Genomic DNA, 18,799 nt, shown 5'->3' with positions numbered 1-18,799 from the left:
ACGGTTTTCCAAACACCCATCCTATTAACAAAGTAATGAAGAACCATTCTTTCCATTTTTTCCTAATTCATTTCCTCCAATCATTTGAATTGCTAGAAAATTATTATTTTTGTGGAAAACTAGTGCATTGTTTAAGATTATACAAATACAATTATTTTTGTGTGCAGGAAGCGTTCATTTTATTTATTTATTTGTTTAGATTTTCCTTACAAAATTCATTCCTTTGTTTCTTTTAAGACATTTTTCTGTGATATTATGAGAATATCTTGTTTTTATTATTATCTATCATTATTTCTTTGGATTGTGAATAATATTCTTCATTTATATGTCTTTTAAATGTAAGCACTGTTTCTGTCTTGTATTTTTGTACGTCATTTTATCCCATTTAATTTCTATCCCATTTCCCATAATTATATTAATAAAAACGAATGGTATATTTCAGTAAAAGGGTAGGCCCTAAATATATGAAACAGTTACCTTCTTTCATCATAATTTCTTGCGTTCAAAATTGATATCCGTATATATTTTAGTGCAAAGTATATATTAATTCTTCTTTTGACAGTGACTGCATGAGCATTAAAGTAGTTTAATTTAATAGGGCGAATATTGACGAAAATGTGGGCCATTCTTTCTTACAGTGGTTGAGCGCGACGACAATGAAGTCATGGTCGAGACCGCTATCATTTCAGCCAACCTTCGCACACAAGAATTACAAGGAAACTGGAGAATTTGACCCTCAATGAGTTGATATTCACAGTACGTCACTTGCCTTCAAGGACTCCCCTCATTCCCCCCTCTCATCGTTGTCAAGCCAGGGGGGGGGGCGTACAAGCATGCGGAGAGCAAGTACCTTCCCCTCCGCGTGTTTCGTTTTTGCTAGATATCCCGTACTTCACTCTCTGAACCTCCCCTTCACTCTTCAGATGTGTACATGTGTTGCGTGTCTAATGCATGTGACCAATGAAAGATAATGCGTAAGCAGGTACTGGGCGGTTCTGAGGGCTGTACTGATTTCTTGCCTGAAATGAATATATCAGGCCACGAGATACTAATGTTCTCGAGTGTACAAGTTACCTGTTGCTGCCAGTATCTGAAGCAGCAGCAACAACTACCATGGTGTTAACCAGAGAATCGTTTTATTATTCAGTGGCGCGTTTCTCTCATGAATAAATGTACACACATTGTGGTTAACATGTTAGACAAGTAGCCAACATGTTTACGTATTTCTTACGCTTTACAAGGTTATAGATCATACACTCGTTAGAAGTGGTCCCACAATTATTCTGCATTCTTCGCATTTCATTACATTTCACACTGGTTCAGAAGTACCGAACAAGTGGCTGCACTGTTTGGGTCACATAGATATAATTTGGGAGATAGTGGGTTCAAACCCCACTGTCGGTAGCCCTGTAGATGGTTTACCGTGGTTTCCCATTTTCACACTAGGCAAATGCTGGGACTGTTCCTCAATTAAGGCCACGGTCGCTTCCTTCCCTTTTCTAGCCCTCTTCAGTCCCATCGCCGTCATAAGACCTATGTGTGTCGGTGCGAAATATTTAAAAGAAGATTCAGCAGAAGTACCGTCACGTTGGTCGCCTGCAGTGCACGTCAACATTTTCAAGAACAGATATTCTGATAATGATGCGCAACGTTGGGAAATTAATCACTGTCATCCTTTCATCTAGTTACATTTCTAATTTTAACCGGAAGGATTCCATGAACGAGTGTGCCCACTAGTATAAATGCCAGACAGTTCCTGTAGAAAATGACCCATATTTGTGTCTCAGGACACAGGATCGATGCTCTGTAGCGGCTTCCATTATATTCACATTTTCAAGCGTTCAGGATCAAATCGGTCAGTTGTGCAAATTAGCGATGATGGGAGACGGCAATCTCTAGGAGAAAAAAACTAGGCAATGGCGCTCAGTCTCATTTCATAAGGCGGAAGTCCAGAACGGCTATCTGGAGTAAAAACCAAACAACGACTAAGCCTATTGGTACCGAACTCGATAGCTGCAGTCGCTTAAGTGCGGCCAGTATCCAGTATTCGGGAGATAGTAGGTTCGAACCTCACTGTCGGCAGCCCTGAAAATGGTTTTCCGTGGTTTCCCATTTTCACACCAGGCAAATGCTGGGGCTGTACCTTAATTAAGGCTACGGCCGCTTCCTTCCCACTCCTAGCCCTTTCCTGTCTCATCGTCGCCGTAAGACCTATCTGTGTCGGTGCGACGTAAAACAAGCAGTGAAAACAAGCCTATTGGTCTCATCTCATAAAGCGAAGACAAGAATGCATGGAATCTTAAACTTCAGATTAGGTTGGTCAGAAGGGATATTTTACCAACCTTATGATGCAATGAAAGTAATATTAATATTAAAGATAAGAACCTTATAGATAATAGTCTAATGACAATAATAATTAAATAACATTAATAATAATAAATTAACGTCCTTTCTATAGTTATACATTCCAAAAGACATGGTAATTTCTTTCCGAAGGAGAACTTCAAATCCTCAGCAGTCGGATAGTTTCACGGGAAAGGTTTTGGAGAAGAAATGGGTTTCTCTTTGTCATTCTTTGTTCTGTCTATTACCATACTCACCAAACTCTCCTGAGTGTAGGCTACATTAAATTAAGTTTTCCGTTTACAGGCCTCTCGTCTAGTCCAAAGACTATGAACATAGACCTAATACTGCCTAAGGGTTGCTAAAAGCCTAAATGCCCTTTACGCGCGTGTTCCAGGAATACGTACTCGTCGGATGAGTTCCTATAAACGAGGATAACAAGAGATCGTGATGTATAAACATATCCGACATACGAACGCAACCTGAAGCGAACAAAACGGAATTGTCAAATTTAAACACCCCTAAATGTCACTGACCTCACCCAAAGTCGATAAAGCTGAGAACAGAAAGACAACAACTAACTGACTGTCACCAAGGTCAGTCTTAAGGTAATGAGTTCCCTCAGATATCAAAATAAATGTAGCGCATGGAGATGAGATGATGAATACCAGAGGCTAGCCACACCGATTCCTAAGTCTTATTGAGAATACTTGTTCAGAAGTTACGGGAGTGTGCAGGAAACTTCAGGGTCACTTCCTTCTGAGAGGCTTCATGTTTCCTGTTCAGTCGGCAGCTGCAAGTAGGAAGCTCACGGAGAACGAAGTTCAATCGTTGATAACGACGTTACTTGATTCACTTGCTTACGTTATAACAGATTTTTGTTAATATCGCTTCGGTATTCATCACTTACTTTGTCAAGTACCCCATGTTATCACCATCTTGATCTCACGGACTTCCCTTAGGTATGTCTAGCTGTCCTGCGTTCTATGAGGAAAGGTGACCGTTAACTAGGATTTCAGAAAATATTAAGACTGCAGTACTCATAGGCCTATGGGGACTTATTGTGGAGACTTTGGATATACTTGGTCACTTAGCCACCGGCAATCTGACTCAGAAATAACGTACTATCCTTGTAATTTACTGAGGTGAGATGAAAAACCCAGACAAAATTTCTCACTCGGTATTTAGGAGTGTCAGTTCAAAAGGTGCTATTTCCACTTCAAAATGAAAATTATTTCGTCCATATGCATTGCGGTTGTTGAATTCACTATACCCGATCATGCGTACGTTCAATATGGCTTTTATTGTACGTTTCTTGCGTTTTCCCCACAACTTTCTTATGGTGGAAATAGCGCTGTTTGAACAGACATTCCTCAGTTAAGGATGCTAGTGGCTGGATCCAACCCTCGCAACCTGGATCGTGACAATTATTCTACTCCCATCGTGATCGCGAAATAACACGCTTGGTTGACTGGGCAGCTGTGAGACAAAAGCAGTTTTTCTTTAAAATGCAAAACATATTACTCTCTTGATCATAGACAGAGTTCAATGAGAGTTTGCTTAGAAGAGTTATATGGAGGTAAAATCAGGTTAAACGAGATGGACTAAGGAGCGGTGATGAGAGTACAGGGAGCTCGAAGTCAAGTACGGATGACAATTTTGTTAGGGTTAAATTGTAGAAGTGTTGCACAGCGGCACCGGGTATAATATGTGCATACTGAGGGGTTGTTTTGTTAGTGATTCATTTGTCACGGACATCGACGATCAGATGGCGCTCAGGAGGCCTGTCCTTGCGCACCGCACTCTGTTTTGACTACACAGAGAGTAACTGTGCTGAGGTTAGAGGTGAACAGTTTTGGCAACATTCATTCTAGGGTACAGCCTTGCCCCGCTGACGAGTACGTGCTCTTGATGAACAACTGCAGCCATTTGAACGGGGTCGCATTTTGGATCTGCAGGAAGCTGGATGGGTTTCCAAGGACCATTGCTTGCAGCAGGATTACGATCACGTGTGCTTCTGGCCAGACAACCACTGACACCACGACTTCGCCAAGCACGGCTACTCTGGTGTCTTGAAATAGTCGACAGGACAGAGGAATGGCGCTCTGTTGTCTAGGTTCTGTGTATATGCAAGTGGTGGACGTGCACGTGCATTCGCCTACGACAATCAGCTCCCACCCCAGGCTTCATGGTGAAGGGGGCCATCAGTTACAACTCACGGTCACCGTTGGTGTTTCTGTAGGGTGACGTAACCAGTGTCCGCTACATTGCACAGTTTGTTGTCCCCGTGTTACTGCCATTTCTTTGACATTCTTGTACGTCCACATTCATCTGCTGCGACGCAACGTGCTCTACGTGGTGTACAACAACTGCCTTGGCCAGCAAGATCACCGGATCTCTTGCCAATTGAACACGTATGGGACATGATGAAGCGGGAACATATGTTTTCTTCAGAGCCTGCAAGAAAAATTGCCGAATTGCATCAAAAGGTGCAAGATGTTTCGGACAATCTATCGCAGGATGCCATTCGGCACCTTTATGATCGTTTGCATGCGCGAATACACGCCTTCATTGCCACCAGAGCGGGGCAAGGGGGGGGGGGAGAGGGGGCATATCATCTAGCTAATATTTTAAAAAAGTCGAGAATGCTACCTAAATATAACATGAATCTACCAAAACGCAGTGCATACGTAACAAATGTTATGTGCTATATAGAACAGACACTGAAAATAAAGTACACTTAAATATTTTTACATACATACTGTGACCGTATTGTCACATTGAATATTTATTAGGAAATTAATATGTGGGGAGTGTATATGCTTGGGACTTCTTTGTCAGGACAGGAGCGCAGTTTCATCATATTGCGTAACATCTTCGCCAGTTTGGCGCCTAACGCACGCGGATTATCGCTTATAAAAACCCCGAAGTGAGCGCACATGATGAGGGAAGACAAGGAGGAAAAATATATTTAGTTGACTCCGCCCCTAAAACAAATGCCGACTCACAGTAGAACCAACGTGAGAAGGTGATTGTGGAAGTACTTTTGGAAAAAATAACGCTTAAATTAAACATGAAGCACACGTCGAAGTAACAGCAAGAATATTTGGTCATTGACAAAATTATAAATCAAAATAACAATGTTATTTATGAAATTACATTTCAAAGGAATTACGTAATGTGCTGTAACGTCCTAACGTTACTTGTGAAGCAGACAGCCAATAGGGGTTCCCGTTGGACTCTTGATTTAGACGGCCGAATTACTATTAAACCACTGATCGTTTTGCATTATGCCATACATCAAGTATTAGTGATTGGAGGGCCACACAATCTGACGTATCGCTGATTTCCATAGGTTAAATGGATCTTGAGTTCTCAAAATTTTGAGTGGGGACAGCACATCTATTCACCCCCACCCCATGTGAGACCATATATGCTTGCACTTCTGAGGGTGGCTAGCAGTCGACAGGGAGTCTATAAGGCAACCGCACGGCCATTCTGTGATCGGACTTTCTTTTGTTCTTGTGTAGCAAATGTGGATATAAACGGGAGTGTAAATATGTGTAATTTCTCATACGAATTGTTAGTAGAGAACTTAACTGAGCGATAGTGCGGTATGAATTACGGATCGTTCGCGACGCGCCACGTAATTGCGTGAACTACATCGTATGTTCGCATCGCGAAACTGTGACGCTGTGATGAGCCGAATGTCGGACGGAGAAAACTATTCTTCAACTGTTCTCCCGTGGTAGAGATAGAGTCCGTGGTGTGTGTGTGAAGGTAGACATGTAAAAAAAGGTAGCACGAAAGTCCGTGTAATATAATGTAAACAGAATTCTAGGACTAAGTTATCGTGTTGAATTACGGCGTAATTGTAGTTAAGTACAGAGAAACAGACGTACGAGACAGGGTTTTAAAATAAACATAGGAACCCAATGTCACGTTAATTCAGATTATTAAACTATTGCAGTGACGAAACCGTGATTTCTGAACTAGCTTTGTCTGACTGAGGTAGTCTAGCCGTGTCCGGTATCAAATGAACAAATATGCAACTTTCATTCTGCGAAAGATCGCAATCATACCAATAAAAGGGGAATTTTGACTGAGCACTATCTTTCTAACGTAAAGTGGTAGACTTTATTGCATGTTAGGTTAAGACGTGGCTGTATGACTTGTGTGTGAAGAGTACATTGTGCCCAGGTTCGAATATCCATCCTCCTAACATTAGCTAGGCCCATGTATAATTTTTTGTTGTTGTTTTGTATTCTTTTATTTGTATTAAGTTAATTAATTTGGTTGGATATTAAATGCCGATTTACTGAACGGAGTTTCAGTTCATATCAGGTACACATTCTCATCTCTTTGGGTTGAGATAATAGCAAATTTTAGCCTGTGAGCTAGTGGAAATAGTGGTTAACTCTGCTGTGAATGGAACGATGTCTGAACTCCGGCCTTCTGTAAAGTTGAGAAAGTATGAAGTGATATAGCGGCATGATTTTGAGAGATATTTATAGGATATGATGAACGCCCGAGCTGATTTTAATATGTTTATAAGTGCATCAGTATTATCGCGTTAATATAATGAGCCGCTGATGATGCTTTGAGAATGTATTTATTTGTGCAGAAGTTTGTTTTAAGTAGGTTATAGTCCCGTCTTGAGGGCGTTGTCCCATGAGATTTATGGCAGTCGACCCGAGGGGTTGCAGCTTTTGAGAGAAAGACAGGCAAGCCGAGATATCTATGTTGTTGGCAAGGAAATGAAGGTTTTCAGACACTGTGTTCTTCTGTTAGTAGGAGATGTATTTTTACTTGATTACCGAATTCATAACAAGCTATGTTGAAATTAATGTAGGAATATTTAATTGTTATCCCTAATGATGCGGTAGATAGGGTTTTATTTTCCAGGATACCTAATAATGAAGGGACCGGGGTCACCACTTCGAACCTTAGGGGCACGATGAGAATTGTTAGTCACACAGCAGCGTACAATAATAAAATAAAATGCAGCCATTATTTGTGTTATATGTGTTTTTATTTTTCAGGTGGTAGAAGTGTTGAACATGATGTTTAGATAATTATTGATTTATTGAGCTAGATTTCGTGAAAATCCATTGATAATTTGTTTAAGTGAAAGGGTTTAGACCCTTATGACATGTACAGTTGGTTCATAAAATGAGGTGTTTCGTAATCACCAGAATTCTGTTGACTTTTTTTTTGTGGGATTCCGTGGAATTTGCTTATTGTTTTTCTAATTTCATGCTTTTTAAATATAATCTATCGTGTTATATTTAAATTAGGCGGCCACTCTAAGAATAATCTCAGAGTAAATCAGTGTTTTGAATATGTAAATTGGGAATCAAACCCGGGGAAATATTTCGCATTCGCAAGATCGTAGCTTATCACTGTATATAGTCAAGTGTTTTGTTGTGATATTGTGAAAAGTATATGTTTGTTGTATTCAACAGCTGAAATAAAACGTAGGGCCGATTAACAGCAAAACCAGTTCTACAAATTGAAATTTTAGAAAGTTAATTCAACCTTCTCCGATTTGTTTGAATGGAAAGGAAGTAACACTCAAGTGCTTAATTAACAAATGTGTGATTTGTTCTATCATTAAATTTGACACCGTAATTTCAATAGTCCAGATAGAGACACTTGTGAAGGTGTGGATTGAGACTGTATTTAAATGACAGCGTGGAATTTGTTTCCTGTTGCTTTATTGAGTGTCAAATATATTTGTATAAATTCGTGGATTTAATAATCAACGTTGTCAAGTGTCAATTATATGTTGCAGCGAGAGTTAATTAAACCTTCAGGAAACTTTATTTTTGCTTATCATTTCCGATAAATGCATCCTTATCTCTTCCGTTCATTTTATGCCTATACGTTAGATTTAAGTTGGTTCTAGTTCGTAGCCGCGGACACACAATGCCCATGAGAGGCTTGTGCACATATCTCGGAACGGAAGGGTAGCGGTAGACCTCTCTATGCCATACGGGCATTTGTCATCTCATGTGTTCGGATCAGTCATTTCAATCCAAATGAGGCGGCATTTGTCACTAGGCAGAAAAGGTCCCTTGACTGTTGATTTCTGTGGCGCATGGTCCCATGTGTTCAAACCCGGTCGGGGTAAATTTGCATTGTCACATGGTCTCATGAGCTATGGGAGTTAATGGGAAAGGTCCCAATACATACATACATACATACATACATACATACATACATACATACATACATACATACATACATACATACATACATACATACATACATACATACATACATACATACATACATACATACATACATACATACATACATACATACATATTCGTTATAGACTGTTATGCCTTTCAGCGTTCAGTCTGCAAGCCTCTGTGAATTTAATAAACACCTCCACAGCTCTGTGGCTTCGTTTAGTTCCGCACCTCTTATCTTTAATAAATCCTTCCACATGTTCAGTGATTCCATTGGATCTATCACGAATTCTCCTGATTTACCCAAAATACTATTTATTTCCATTTTTCCCTCCCTTGCTTAGAGTATTTATTACTGCCCGGAAAGGTTTCCCTGCCACTTGATCGAGCCTTTCCTGGTTATTACCATATTGGAAAAATAACTTGTATTACTCGTATTGCTTGTAACAATGTTAATTCTCAAATTAGTAACAAACACAAAATAACAGAAAAGTTAATATCAGAAATTAATAAATTGTTTTCTCTTTTAATTTCTAAAGGAGATTAATGCATTAGAATGGGAAAGTTAAGGCTTTCTTGCAAAGATAACCGTAGAATTCAATTAATAAATCCAAGGGAATCTTTAAGTTATCATTTTAGGTCCACTGGATACAGAAAACAAACTTTTAAATCATTAAATGCAATGAAATAGTTCTTACATTCAAATATTATTTGAAATCAAATAAACAATGTGTTTTCACGATAATTCAATTAATAATTTGCTAAAGAAAATTACATTTAATAATATACATTAAATAAAATGCTTTCAAGCTACTTCAGACAATATTTTTACTAACCAGTTCCTACTCACTAGCCAGTGAATGCAACGCATTCTTCTGGCTGCACGTAATAACTCCCTAAATAGCGGCCAGATTTAATTTTCCATTCCTCGGTCTACATTAATAGGAGAATTTTCTAATTTTGTACTTATATAGGAGGGGAAACGAAGACGTCAATGATGAAGAAAATGAAAAGAAACCTAATCAGGGTTGCGAGGTTCTTGCAGCGAAATTCTGAATTAATTTATTTTAAGGGCTTTGGTCATTGTGATAATCGCCCAATGCATATACTATGTGTAGGAACTGTTGGACAATCTGTACAGATGTATCTGTACTGACTTTGTTATGTGACATGTAGCCTAAGTAATTCAACCAAACTGGAATAAGAAGTAATAATCACAATTCATTCCCATTTTCTCCACGTAAACTGTTGTTAAAAAGAGCGGTATTTCTTTATCGGTCATGTTCACAGTGACAAGAAAATGTACTTTTTTTACTTTTCCGTCATTTCTGTATGTTTGTATGTATGCATGCATGTATGTACGCGCCTCACGAGGAAACAGCTGAAGATAATTTAATGAAAATCGGTATGTAAAGTCAGGGAAGGAGCTACTACAATGTAGGTGATAAATCATTTTATTCGCGCTGAGTGAAATGGTAGTTTTGGGAAAGGCCTAAAATGTAATTCTCAAATATTTATGTTATTAGTGGTCCTATCGATAAATACTGCGGGCCGATGACCTTCAATGTTAGGCCCCTTTAAACAACAAGCATCATCATCATCATCATCGATAAATACTGCACAACAAAATTATATAGAATTAAATTTCCGATCATTTATGTCCGATACATTTTTACCGTACTGGCTATGAACAGAGATATGCGTGAATTTGTATTTTTGTTGCCAGTCCATAGGCCCTATTAACGCCGACCCACGAGAAAATGGGTGAACAGAATTTAATGAAAATCGGTATATAGAGCCGGGGAATAAGAAGCTGCAGTCTAAGCTATAAACACTTTTATTCAACCTGAATGAAATGATAGTTTAGGGGAAGGCGCCTAAAATATAATTTTTAAATTCCTGTTATTGGTCCTATAGGAAAATACTACATAACAAAAGTTATAGAGAATACAATTTCTGATCATTTATGTTTCATTCATTTTTTCAGTACCGACCATGATAAGGGTGGTATTTCAGTATCAGAAGAAAATTAAATATGAATTCCTACAATATGAAAAGCTCATAAAATTGTTCAACAATAACATTACATTGACCATTGTGTGTTGTGATATTCTTTGTCTCTTACGCTGCCACTCATCTCCGATGGATGGGATTACTGCTTCGTACCAAGTGTAACAGCCCGCCTGAATATTGGCGGGAAATAGCTGGGGAGTTAGATAACTTTCTTCTTTAGCATGCCATTCCTCTGGCTCATACATTTTCTGATACTGCTGGTACGCAACACACTGGTTCATCATAGTATTCCAGTTATTCGATCCCCACTCTGAGGCGCTGATTGGAATGAGCAGCGTCCAAACTTAATGGAATAATAGCAGAGGAGTGTTGGGGGTCGGCGTTGCAGACGGTTGGGTCGACGGCTCTGCTCTCCGACCGACCAACCGAGCACAGGAAGGGTGGCCACGGCTCTGTCGTGGCTGTACGCCTCTGCAATCGGGAGGGGGAGAGGGGCTGGTCCCCACCGTCGGCTGTCCTGAGAATGGTTTTCCGTTGTTTTCCATTCTCTTGCACTAAGACGAATGCCGGGACAGTTCCTAATATAGGCCACGGCCGCCAACCCTCTCACCTTCTCCGCACATCTCCTTCACCGTAACAAATCTCCTGGCCTGAGAGACGGCGTCACCGTCTCAAAAGCCCGCCTCCCCTTTCAGGGGAGGAATGAAATTAAATGGCGTATAGATTTTAGTGCCGGGAGTGCCCGAGGACAAGTTCGACTCGCCACGTGCAGGTCTTTTGATCTGACTCTCTTAGGCGACCTGCGCGTCGTGATGAGGATGAAATGATGATGAAGACGCCACATACACCCAGCCCCCGTGCCAGCGAAATTAACCAATTAAGGTTAAAATTCCCGACCCTGTCAGGAATCGAACCCAGGAACCCTGTGACCAAAGGCCAGCACGTTAACCATTTAGCCATGGAGCCGGACAGGGGAGGAATGAAAACATTGAGTAGTGGTAGAGGAGTGTTCACGACTCACGGCTGTCGGCCTAGTTATTCCAGCTCTGGAACTTTGGACTCTTTGATCGGCAGCGTAGTACTGTTCGTTAAAGTGAGAATATGTGTGGTTTTTCATCTAATCGAGTATTTCATATATAACATGCTTTTAATCGCGGCATTCGTATTGGCGTCATTGTAATGTACTATGTTGATTTCAGTTGGGGAAAACCACTAAGTCAGTCTTTTTGAGGATGTAAAAGGGCAGGTGGAGAGTGAGTGTCTGCCATTATAATGAAAACTCCCCAACTTGATCGTGACTGATGGTAGGCAAGAGGGCCTACCATTACACTGGTAACGTTAAGAGCTATGCAATTTAATACAGTCTTACTCACAACGTGTACAGTACCTAACCTAGAAGTCTGTATAAAATGTAGAATTCCGTAGCGAAGCACGGGTACATCAGCTAGTCAAATATAAAATCAAACCAACTCGGGAAGCACATAGATCTCATGAAGACCCTTTGCCTGACAAGACGACTGCCGCTCATCCAGATTTCCTTCCGATATTGGAGCACCGTACAGATTGGCATGACGGCATTGTCAGTCGTATTGTCTGGCTTTGTTAACCGAGTCCGCTGCCTACCATATCAGATATCTCCCTAGTTGATTTATCAGACAGAGTGAACACTGTTCCAGCCCTCATTCTGGAATTAAAACCTCTAGACTAACATGAATTGAACTTGTGTCCTCAGGGTAAGAGGTAGATTCGAAACGCCTACACCGCCTATTGCTTTAAAATGATGTTATATCAAAACCAATCGAAATTCCAGGAAGTCTAGGACATATTACTTTAAGATAATGTTTTGATATCATTTGTAGGTGCGAAAATAATGTATTTTGAGATAATGGACATCCGTTTCTCTGGAGACTTGTAGGTTTTAAAACTAACTAACTAACTAACTAACTAACTAACTAACTAACTAACTAACTAACTTAATTAATAAACAAAACATGAATAAAAATAAAATATAAAAATATTAATGGCCGATTAAAAGGGGGAAAGAAGTTAAACTTATCCTAGTGAAGTTCATAGTTGTTTCTTGTTTATAATTAATTATTATTTTGTGATTTTTAAACTAGTCTGTTATCATCACGCACTATCTTCGTTCTATCGTTAACTGTGCATAATATAGAGGGCTACTATTAAACATTTCCTCCATATCTGAGCACCAAGGGTCATTTACAGCCTGACTTGTTGAAGCTCAAGCCAACCTAAGCATATGCTTTGATATATATCTTCAACTGGGTCAGACTACTTGACTGTCTACGACAACCTTGCAAATAACTTGTCAGTAATGGAATTCTTCGTCGATTAATTTATATCTCTACACACTCGTTGTTTAGATGACAGTCTCGCTTTTGAATTTAATTTATTCGTATTAAAGGACAGGCCAGTAAAGTACGTATGCAATAATGAAATCGGAGTTTTCAAATTCATTAAGAAGAAAATGAATTTCTACAGGTAGCACTAGAATTATATTTTTCCATTGACGGCTTGTGACATGGATACATTTTAGTTAAATGTTTCTTTATTGAACAGAGTTAATTCTGATTATCATGCATTATATTTTCAAGATAAGTATGAACTGACAATAAGTGATTAAGTACCTTAATAATGTCATTACTCGCAGTTACGATAACCTTTGCGTTCTCGTACCACTTTTTCAAAGATAACCTATAGGTTGTTACGTTCTTGTCTATCACATCCATGACTCACATGTCCCCGGGGCCTACACAGCCTCGAAGACACTTAAGTACCATAGCAATTGTCGTGGCCAAGAACTGACTAATGTATCGACCTAGACCTGAAGCTAGACATGTATGAGAAGTGGAAACCTTTAACTTTCACGATTCCCTGCGCACAACGACAGGCTCATTCAAATTGAGCATTTCGAACTCAATTTCCAATTTCATCTCAAATTTTCTTTCAAAGTACAAATCTAATGTCGATGGACTTTCTATTTTTACATAGTGAACGACAATCATAGGCATTATCTTTTAGACTTCAAGATCGTGGGCACAACCCGGCAGAGGCAATTGGATTTTTGAAGGATTGAATGAGGTCTATCCTTCGCTAAATGTGGCTTGATCTCGACATGTAAACGATAGTTTTGACACATTCCGTGTTTACCAACAAGAACAAAGCAGTCGGTCACCTAACAGAGTTCCGGTTCCTCCACCATCTAGTAAAATAAAATGGAACGCTGGAATTGACAAGTGTATTGCCTAATCCAAATTCAAACGCCTGCACCTGGTAGCTGAAATATACTGGCGGGGATGAGTGGCTTAGACGGTTGAGGCGCTAGCCTTCTGATCTCAACTTGGTAGGTTCGATCTTGGCTCAGTCCGGTGATATTTGAAGGCGCTCAAATACTCAGCCTCGTGTCGGTGAATTTACTGGTACGCAAAATAACTCTTGCGGGACTACATTCCGGCGTCTCCGAAAACCATAAAAGTAGTTAGTGGGACGTAAAGCCAATAACACTAAATTATGAAATATACGATTATTAGTATTATTATTAAAATCAGTCACGGTCGATTAATGGGATAAAGAATAAGTACTCATGGGAACTGGTGAGCTCGAGTTGACTGTCAGCCATCCTTGAAATGATGTATGGTTTTCCATCTTCGACTCTCAACAAAAAGTCTGGTATGGTGGGCACATACTAATTCTTATTCAGAAAGTACAGAACGATACAGTTTATCAGTCAAGTTTCGCATCCACAATACTGTACAAAGGACTTGTGACCACCTTTTGAGCTGGCTGCTCTGTTCAGGTCACGTAACTATCAGCTGCGTTCGGAAGACGGTGGTTTTGAACCCCACTGTCGACAGCCCCGAATATGGTCTTCCATGGTTTTCTATTTTCACACAAGGCAAATGCTAGGGATGTACAGTCACTCAAGAAAAGGGTGAGTGTATGGTATTGGATGTTTCTCCTATTTCATATTTATCAGACTTAATTTTAATTATTATCAAAATATAATACACCTCCTCTGTATATAAACACCCTGTGGATACCCAAAACAAACATTATGTCTACAGACTCAATTCTTTCTGAGAAAAGTGTACGCGTAAGGAATTTATACAATACCATGCGCTCATTCTTTCTCGCTTTCTTTTCTTGAGCGATTGTATTTTAGTTGAGGCCACGATCCCTCCCCAGTCCTAGCCTAATCCTACCCCTCGTCGCAGTAATAATAATAATAATAATAATAAGAAGAAGAAGAATGATAATTTTACGTCCCACTAACTACTTGTATAATTTTCGGAGTCGCAGGTACCGGAATTTTTCCCGCTGGAGTTCTTTTACTTACCAGTAAATCTGCTGACACAAGGCTAACGTATTTGAGCACCTAGAAATACCACCGGACTGAGCCAGGTTCGAACCTAGCAAAGTGGGCTCAGAAGGGTCGCCATAAGACATGCCTGAGTAGGTGCGACACAAAACCAACTAACAGCAAAGAAACAATGACCTCGTTACAAACGACGGAGGAAATAATGGCTTGAACTCCAGTGTCCGCTTTGGGAAAGGGATAATGCAGTGTGGACTGCTGCTGATGATGATGATGATGCTTGTTGTTTTAAGGGGCCTAACATCGAAGGTCATCGACCCCTAAATGTGGACTGAACTTTAAAATCTCGAGAGTATTTTTTACAGTCTACTTTAAGTCGCACTGACACAGATAGATCGTATGGCGACGATAGGACAGGAAAGTATTAGGAGTGGGAAGGAAGCGATCATGGCCTAAATTAAGGTACTTTGCCTAGTGTGAGAATGGGAAACGACTGAAAACCATATTCAAGGCTGCCGACAGTGGGGTTCTAACCTAATGTATCTCGAGAATTGTTCAGAGAATAGCAATAGTTGTAGTTGGACCAAAGTGTATTCGTTGAGTACGCAGCCTGAAGGCTGGCTCGATCCTTAACGACTCCGCCATCAGCTATTATAGATGGCCTGGGTGTTGTTGACAAGTGTACAAAGTAGGTATGAGGTAGTTTCCTGTAGCTTTCCTCACAGGCTAAAGTGAATATGAGAAAATATGAAGCGGGCCAAAAATGGACAGACTAGTGTGATAGAACGAATAGCAGATGGTGACGATGGCAGTGTACCGACAGCTGGCTTCCCAGTTGCTCAGGTAATTGGAACAATAAAATTTCTGATATATGAGACAAGGATGTATCAGTTCAGATATTTACTATCATAATGTAATTTATAAAAAATGATAAAAGGTTATTTAGATATGGGTGTTTGTTTTCATCTTGATACATTTACACACAAAACACCACCAACTGGTGCGACTTGTGTAGCACGTGCGGACTTGACGAAGTTCTACGGTTGTATTCCCCTCCTGACGCCAAGATTATGTGAAGGGATTATTCGATTTTTGCGGTGATTGGCAGTTTCTGACTGTACAATTTAAGAAAAGTATAATGCTATAAAGTCTGACGCTGACTGAAACCTTAATATTAAATGTATCCCCTGGAATTTGTTGCGATTTACATCATATTGCTTTAATTTTTGGAGTATGCAGACCATGTAGGTTTTAAAAGTTTGTTTCTGAAAGGTGTGCTAAAGCCGACTTGAAATTTCAAGCACGATGTAATCTAGTAAACAATGATTTCTGTCTCTTTATATACACAACATTACCTCAAAATATTACCATTCTCGGGTGTAACTGAAAATTTTGACACGTCTTGAAATTAATAATAATTACTTTATGTGAATAAACGAAAGCTTGAAAATTTGCAAGTTATAGCTTTACGACCCGTACTGCGTAGCCAGTTAACTGTCTTCCGATACTGCAGTGTTGGCCGCTTAAACGTTCGATATCTTTGCAGTTCTAGACAATGAAATGAAATAATACTATTTCTTTCTTCAAATTTTCAAGTATGGCAATAACATCACACAATTAGTAGAGATTACTTGAAGTCATACTGCTAGCTACTTGAGGAGAATTGAAGGGTTACAGCTTTTAGCCAATTAAACAATCCTGATTTTAGATTATAAAAAAATGAAAAAAGTTGTACCTCTACAAATACCAGTAAAGTTTCCTAATCCTGAATTATTAATTAGATTACAAAGATTCGACATATTCGTTTCCTTCATTTCGGAGATAGCTTCTTTTTTATTGCTATATCATGAACTTTCTGCCGCAGAATTAGTGAAGGACGATGTAAAGTGAAGTTTGAAATAGTCAACTGTATTTAAAAACGAAATATGTTATATTGCGGAAATAGGTCCAACGCATTCTCATTAAAAACATTATTTATCTACAGACGTAATTTTGTTTGCGGTCTATGCAGTGTGAAACAGAAGAACAGCAGGGAAGTTCTACATTTTACGAAGTAATAATAATAATAATAATAATAATAATAATAATAATAATAATAATAAAAATTAAAAAAATAATATTTTTACGTCCCACTAACTAATTTTGCGGTTTTCGGAGACGCATTTCGCGAAGACTATACTCCCTTCCTCGGAGCGAGCCACGGTCGACTTAGTAGAAGAATGATATTGAGTCAAGAGTGAGAGTTCCCAACATGGCAGGTTCGATCCTGGCTCAGTCCGGTGGTATTTGAAGGTGCTCAAAATACGTCAACCTCGTGTCGGTAGATTTACTGACACGTAAAAGAACTCCTGCGGGACTAAATTCCTGCACGTCGGCGTCTCCGAAAACCGTAAAAGAGTAGTTAGTGGGTCGTAAAGCAAATAGGGATCCACCACAAGATCACGTGGTACACGAACGGCATCAGAGATTAGCCTTACGTGAAAGCAAGATTGTCAAGAAGCTCTAATTTACAGCTTATTCTGTTAAAACCGATTCATAATAATACTATATCGTACTTGCTATCTAATGTTCTATCTATATTCGAGATTCTCGTATTGAGCTCCTACAACTACCCAGCGAGTGGCTACGTAACTGACAGCTCTCATTCGGGAGATACTGGATTCAAACCCCACTGTCGGCAGCCCTGAAGATGGTTTTTCCGTGGTTTCCCATTTCCACACCAGGCTGTACCCTAATTAATACCACGGCCGCTTCCTTTCCAGTTCTCGCTCCTTCTTATCCCCTCGTCGCGCGTCGCCGTTGAGCCATGTCTGTGTTCGTGCGACGTAAAGCAAGAACTAAGAAAGCCCCTTCAACTCGCAATTATAAGGAAGGAAGACAAAACAAGTGGCATTAAATGAGACGTAATTTCAAATATTCTGCTGAAGGAGCTGAGAAGTTTGAAATGTCACACAATGCAAGCTTGTTGATTTACGAGTGTATAGATATCGCGATAATATACTCAGGAATCCGAACCACAGGGACGTGATTTATCATTTTAAAAGTCTCTCATTCATTAGCAAGAATTCGAACTGTGGCCACACTCGTGTGGTGCCAGTGAGTATGGCACTAGGCTATCACATCGCCTTAAATGTAACATGATTAATTATATACGTCCAATATGCAAGCTGAATAATAATCAATTATTACAAATGTTTTCATTTCCTTTTCATGTTTTTATTTTAGGTAACTTATTAAATTATTTTCAAATAATCCCTATATTTAAAAATTATTTCAAAAGCCCTCATTTCCAGTTTGTCCCTAGAAGAACTAACTGGGACAATCTACACCCAGTAGCTCTATTAATGACAACCTTGGCAAAAGAAATCATTCTGTCATGTATAGTGAATATTTGTTATTACACTTCATTCAATGCCACTTGAAAGTTGTTTGAATGGACCCACTGTCTTCCTGAGTTTTCCATCCCACTTATGATTTTATGTTACCAATTTCGATAGAATCTGTCAAAATATGAACACCTCAAAAGCACTTATGTATGACGCTATGGAGGAAGTCTCTAACATATAATTTCCTCGGCGAGACCATTATAGCACATTTTAATACACGCAAGTTCATTCTGTCACTTTCTCTGCCATACACACGTCCACTCACCATGCTTGTTGCGATCGTGATGCTCGCTGGCTCTTGATACAACTACTTGGCACTTGCGATTGTCGACCTGCATTTATAAGTTCTGCTTGGTGGGGACTGCTGCACTGTGGGAAGGTATAAGAGTGGAAGGGAGTGACCATACGCACCTCGTATAACAACATTTATAATTTCACCTACTATGTTGTAACATAACCTAGGTGAACTTACCAGTCAAGAAAGGTGAAGTTCAAGAATTAATGTCTTGAGGCTCAAAATGTGA

The 18,799-nt window shown here is 39.5% G+C and overlaps 1 protein-coding gene across 1 annotated transcript in view; it reads right to left on the bottom strand.

The window, feature by feature from the left end:
- Positions 1–18,570, bottom strand: part of Cyp4aa1 (Probable cytochrome P450 4aa1) — a 267,954-nt gene extending 249,384 nt beyond the window's left edge. The window contains exon 1 of the mRNA XM_067140876.2: positions 18,541–18,570. Coding sequence (XP_066996977.2) covers positions 18,541–18,543 — 3 coding nt within the window. The 5' untranslated portion in view covers positions 18,544–18,570. The remainder of the gene's footprint in view (positions 1–18,540) is intronic.
- Positions 18,571–18,799: the final 229 nt, after the last annotated feature.

This window comes from Anabrus simplex, chromosome 2, assembly GCF_040414725.1.
Source record: "Anabrus simplex isolate iqAnaSimp1 chromosome 2, ASM4041472v1, whole genome shotgun sequence".
In the NCBI taxonomy this organism is placed as follows: Eukaryota; Metazoa; Arthropoda; class Insecta; order Orthoptera; family Tettigoniidae; genus Anabrus; species Anabrus simplex.
The sequence above is the reverse complement of the archived record's forward strand: the minus strand, read 5'-3'. Positions and strand labels throughout refer to the sequence as shown.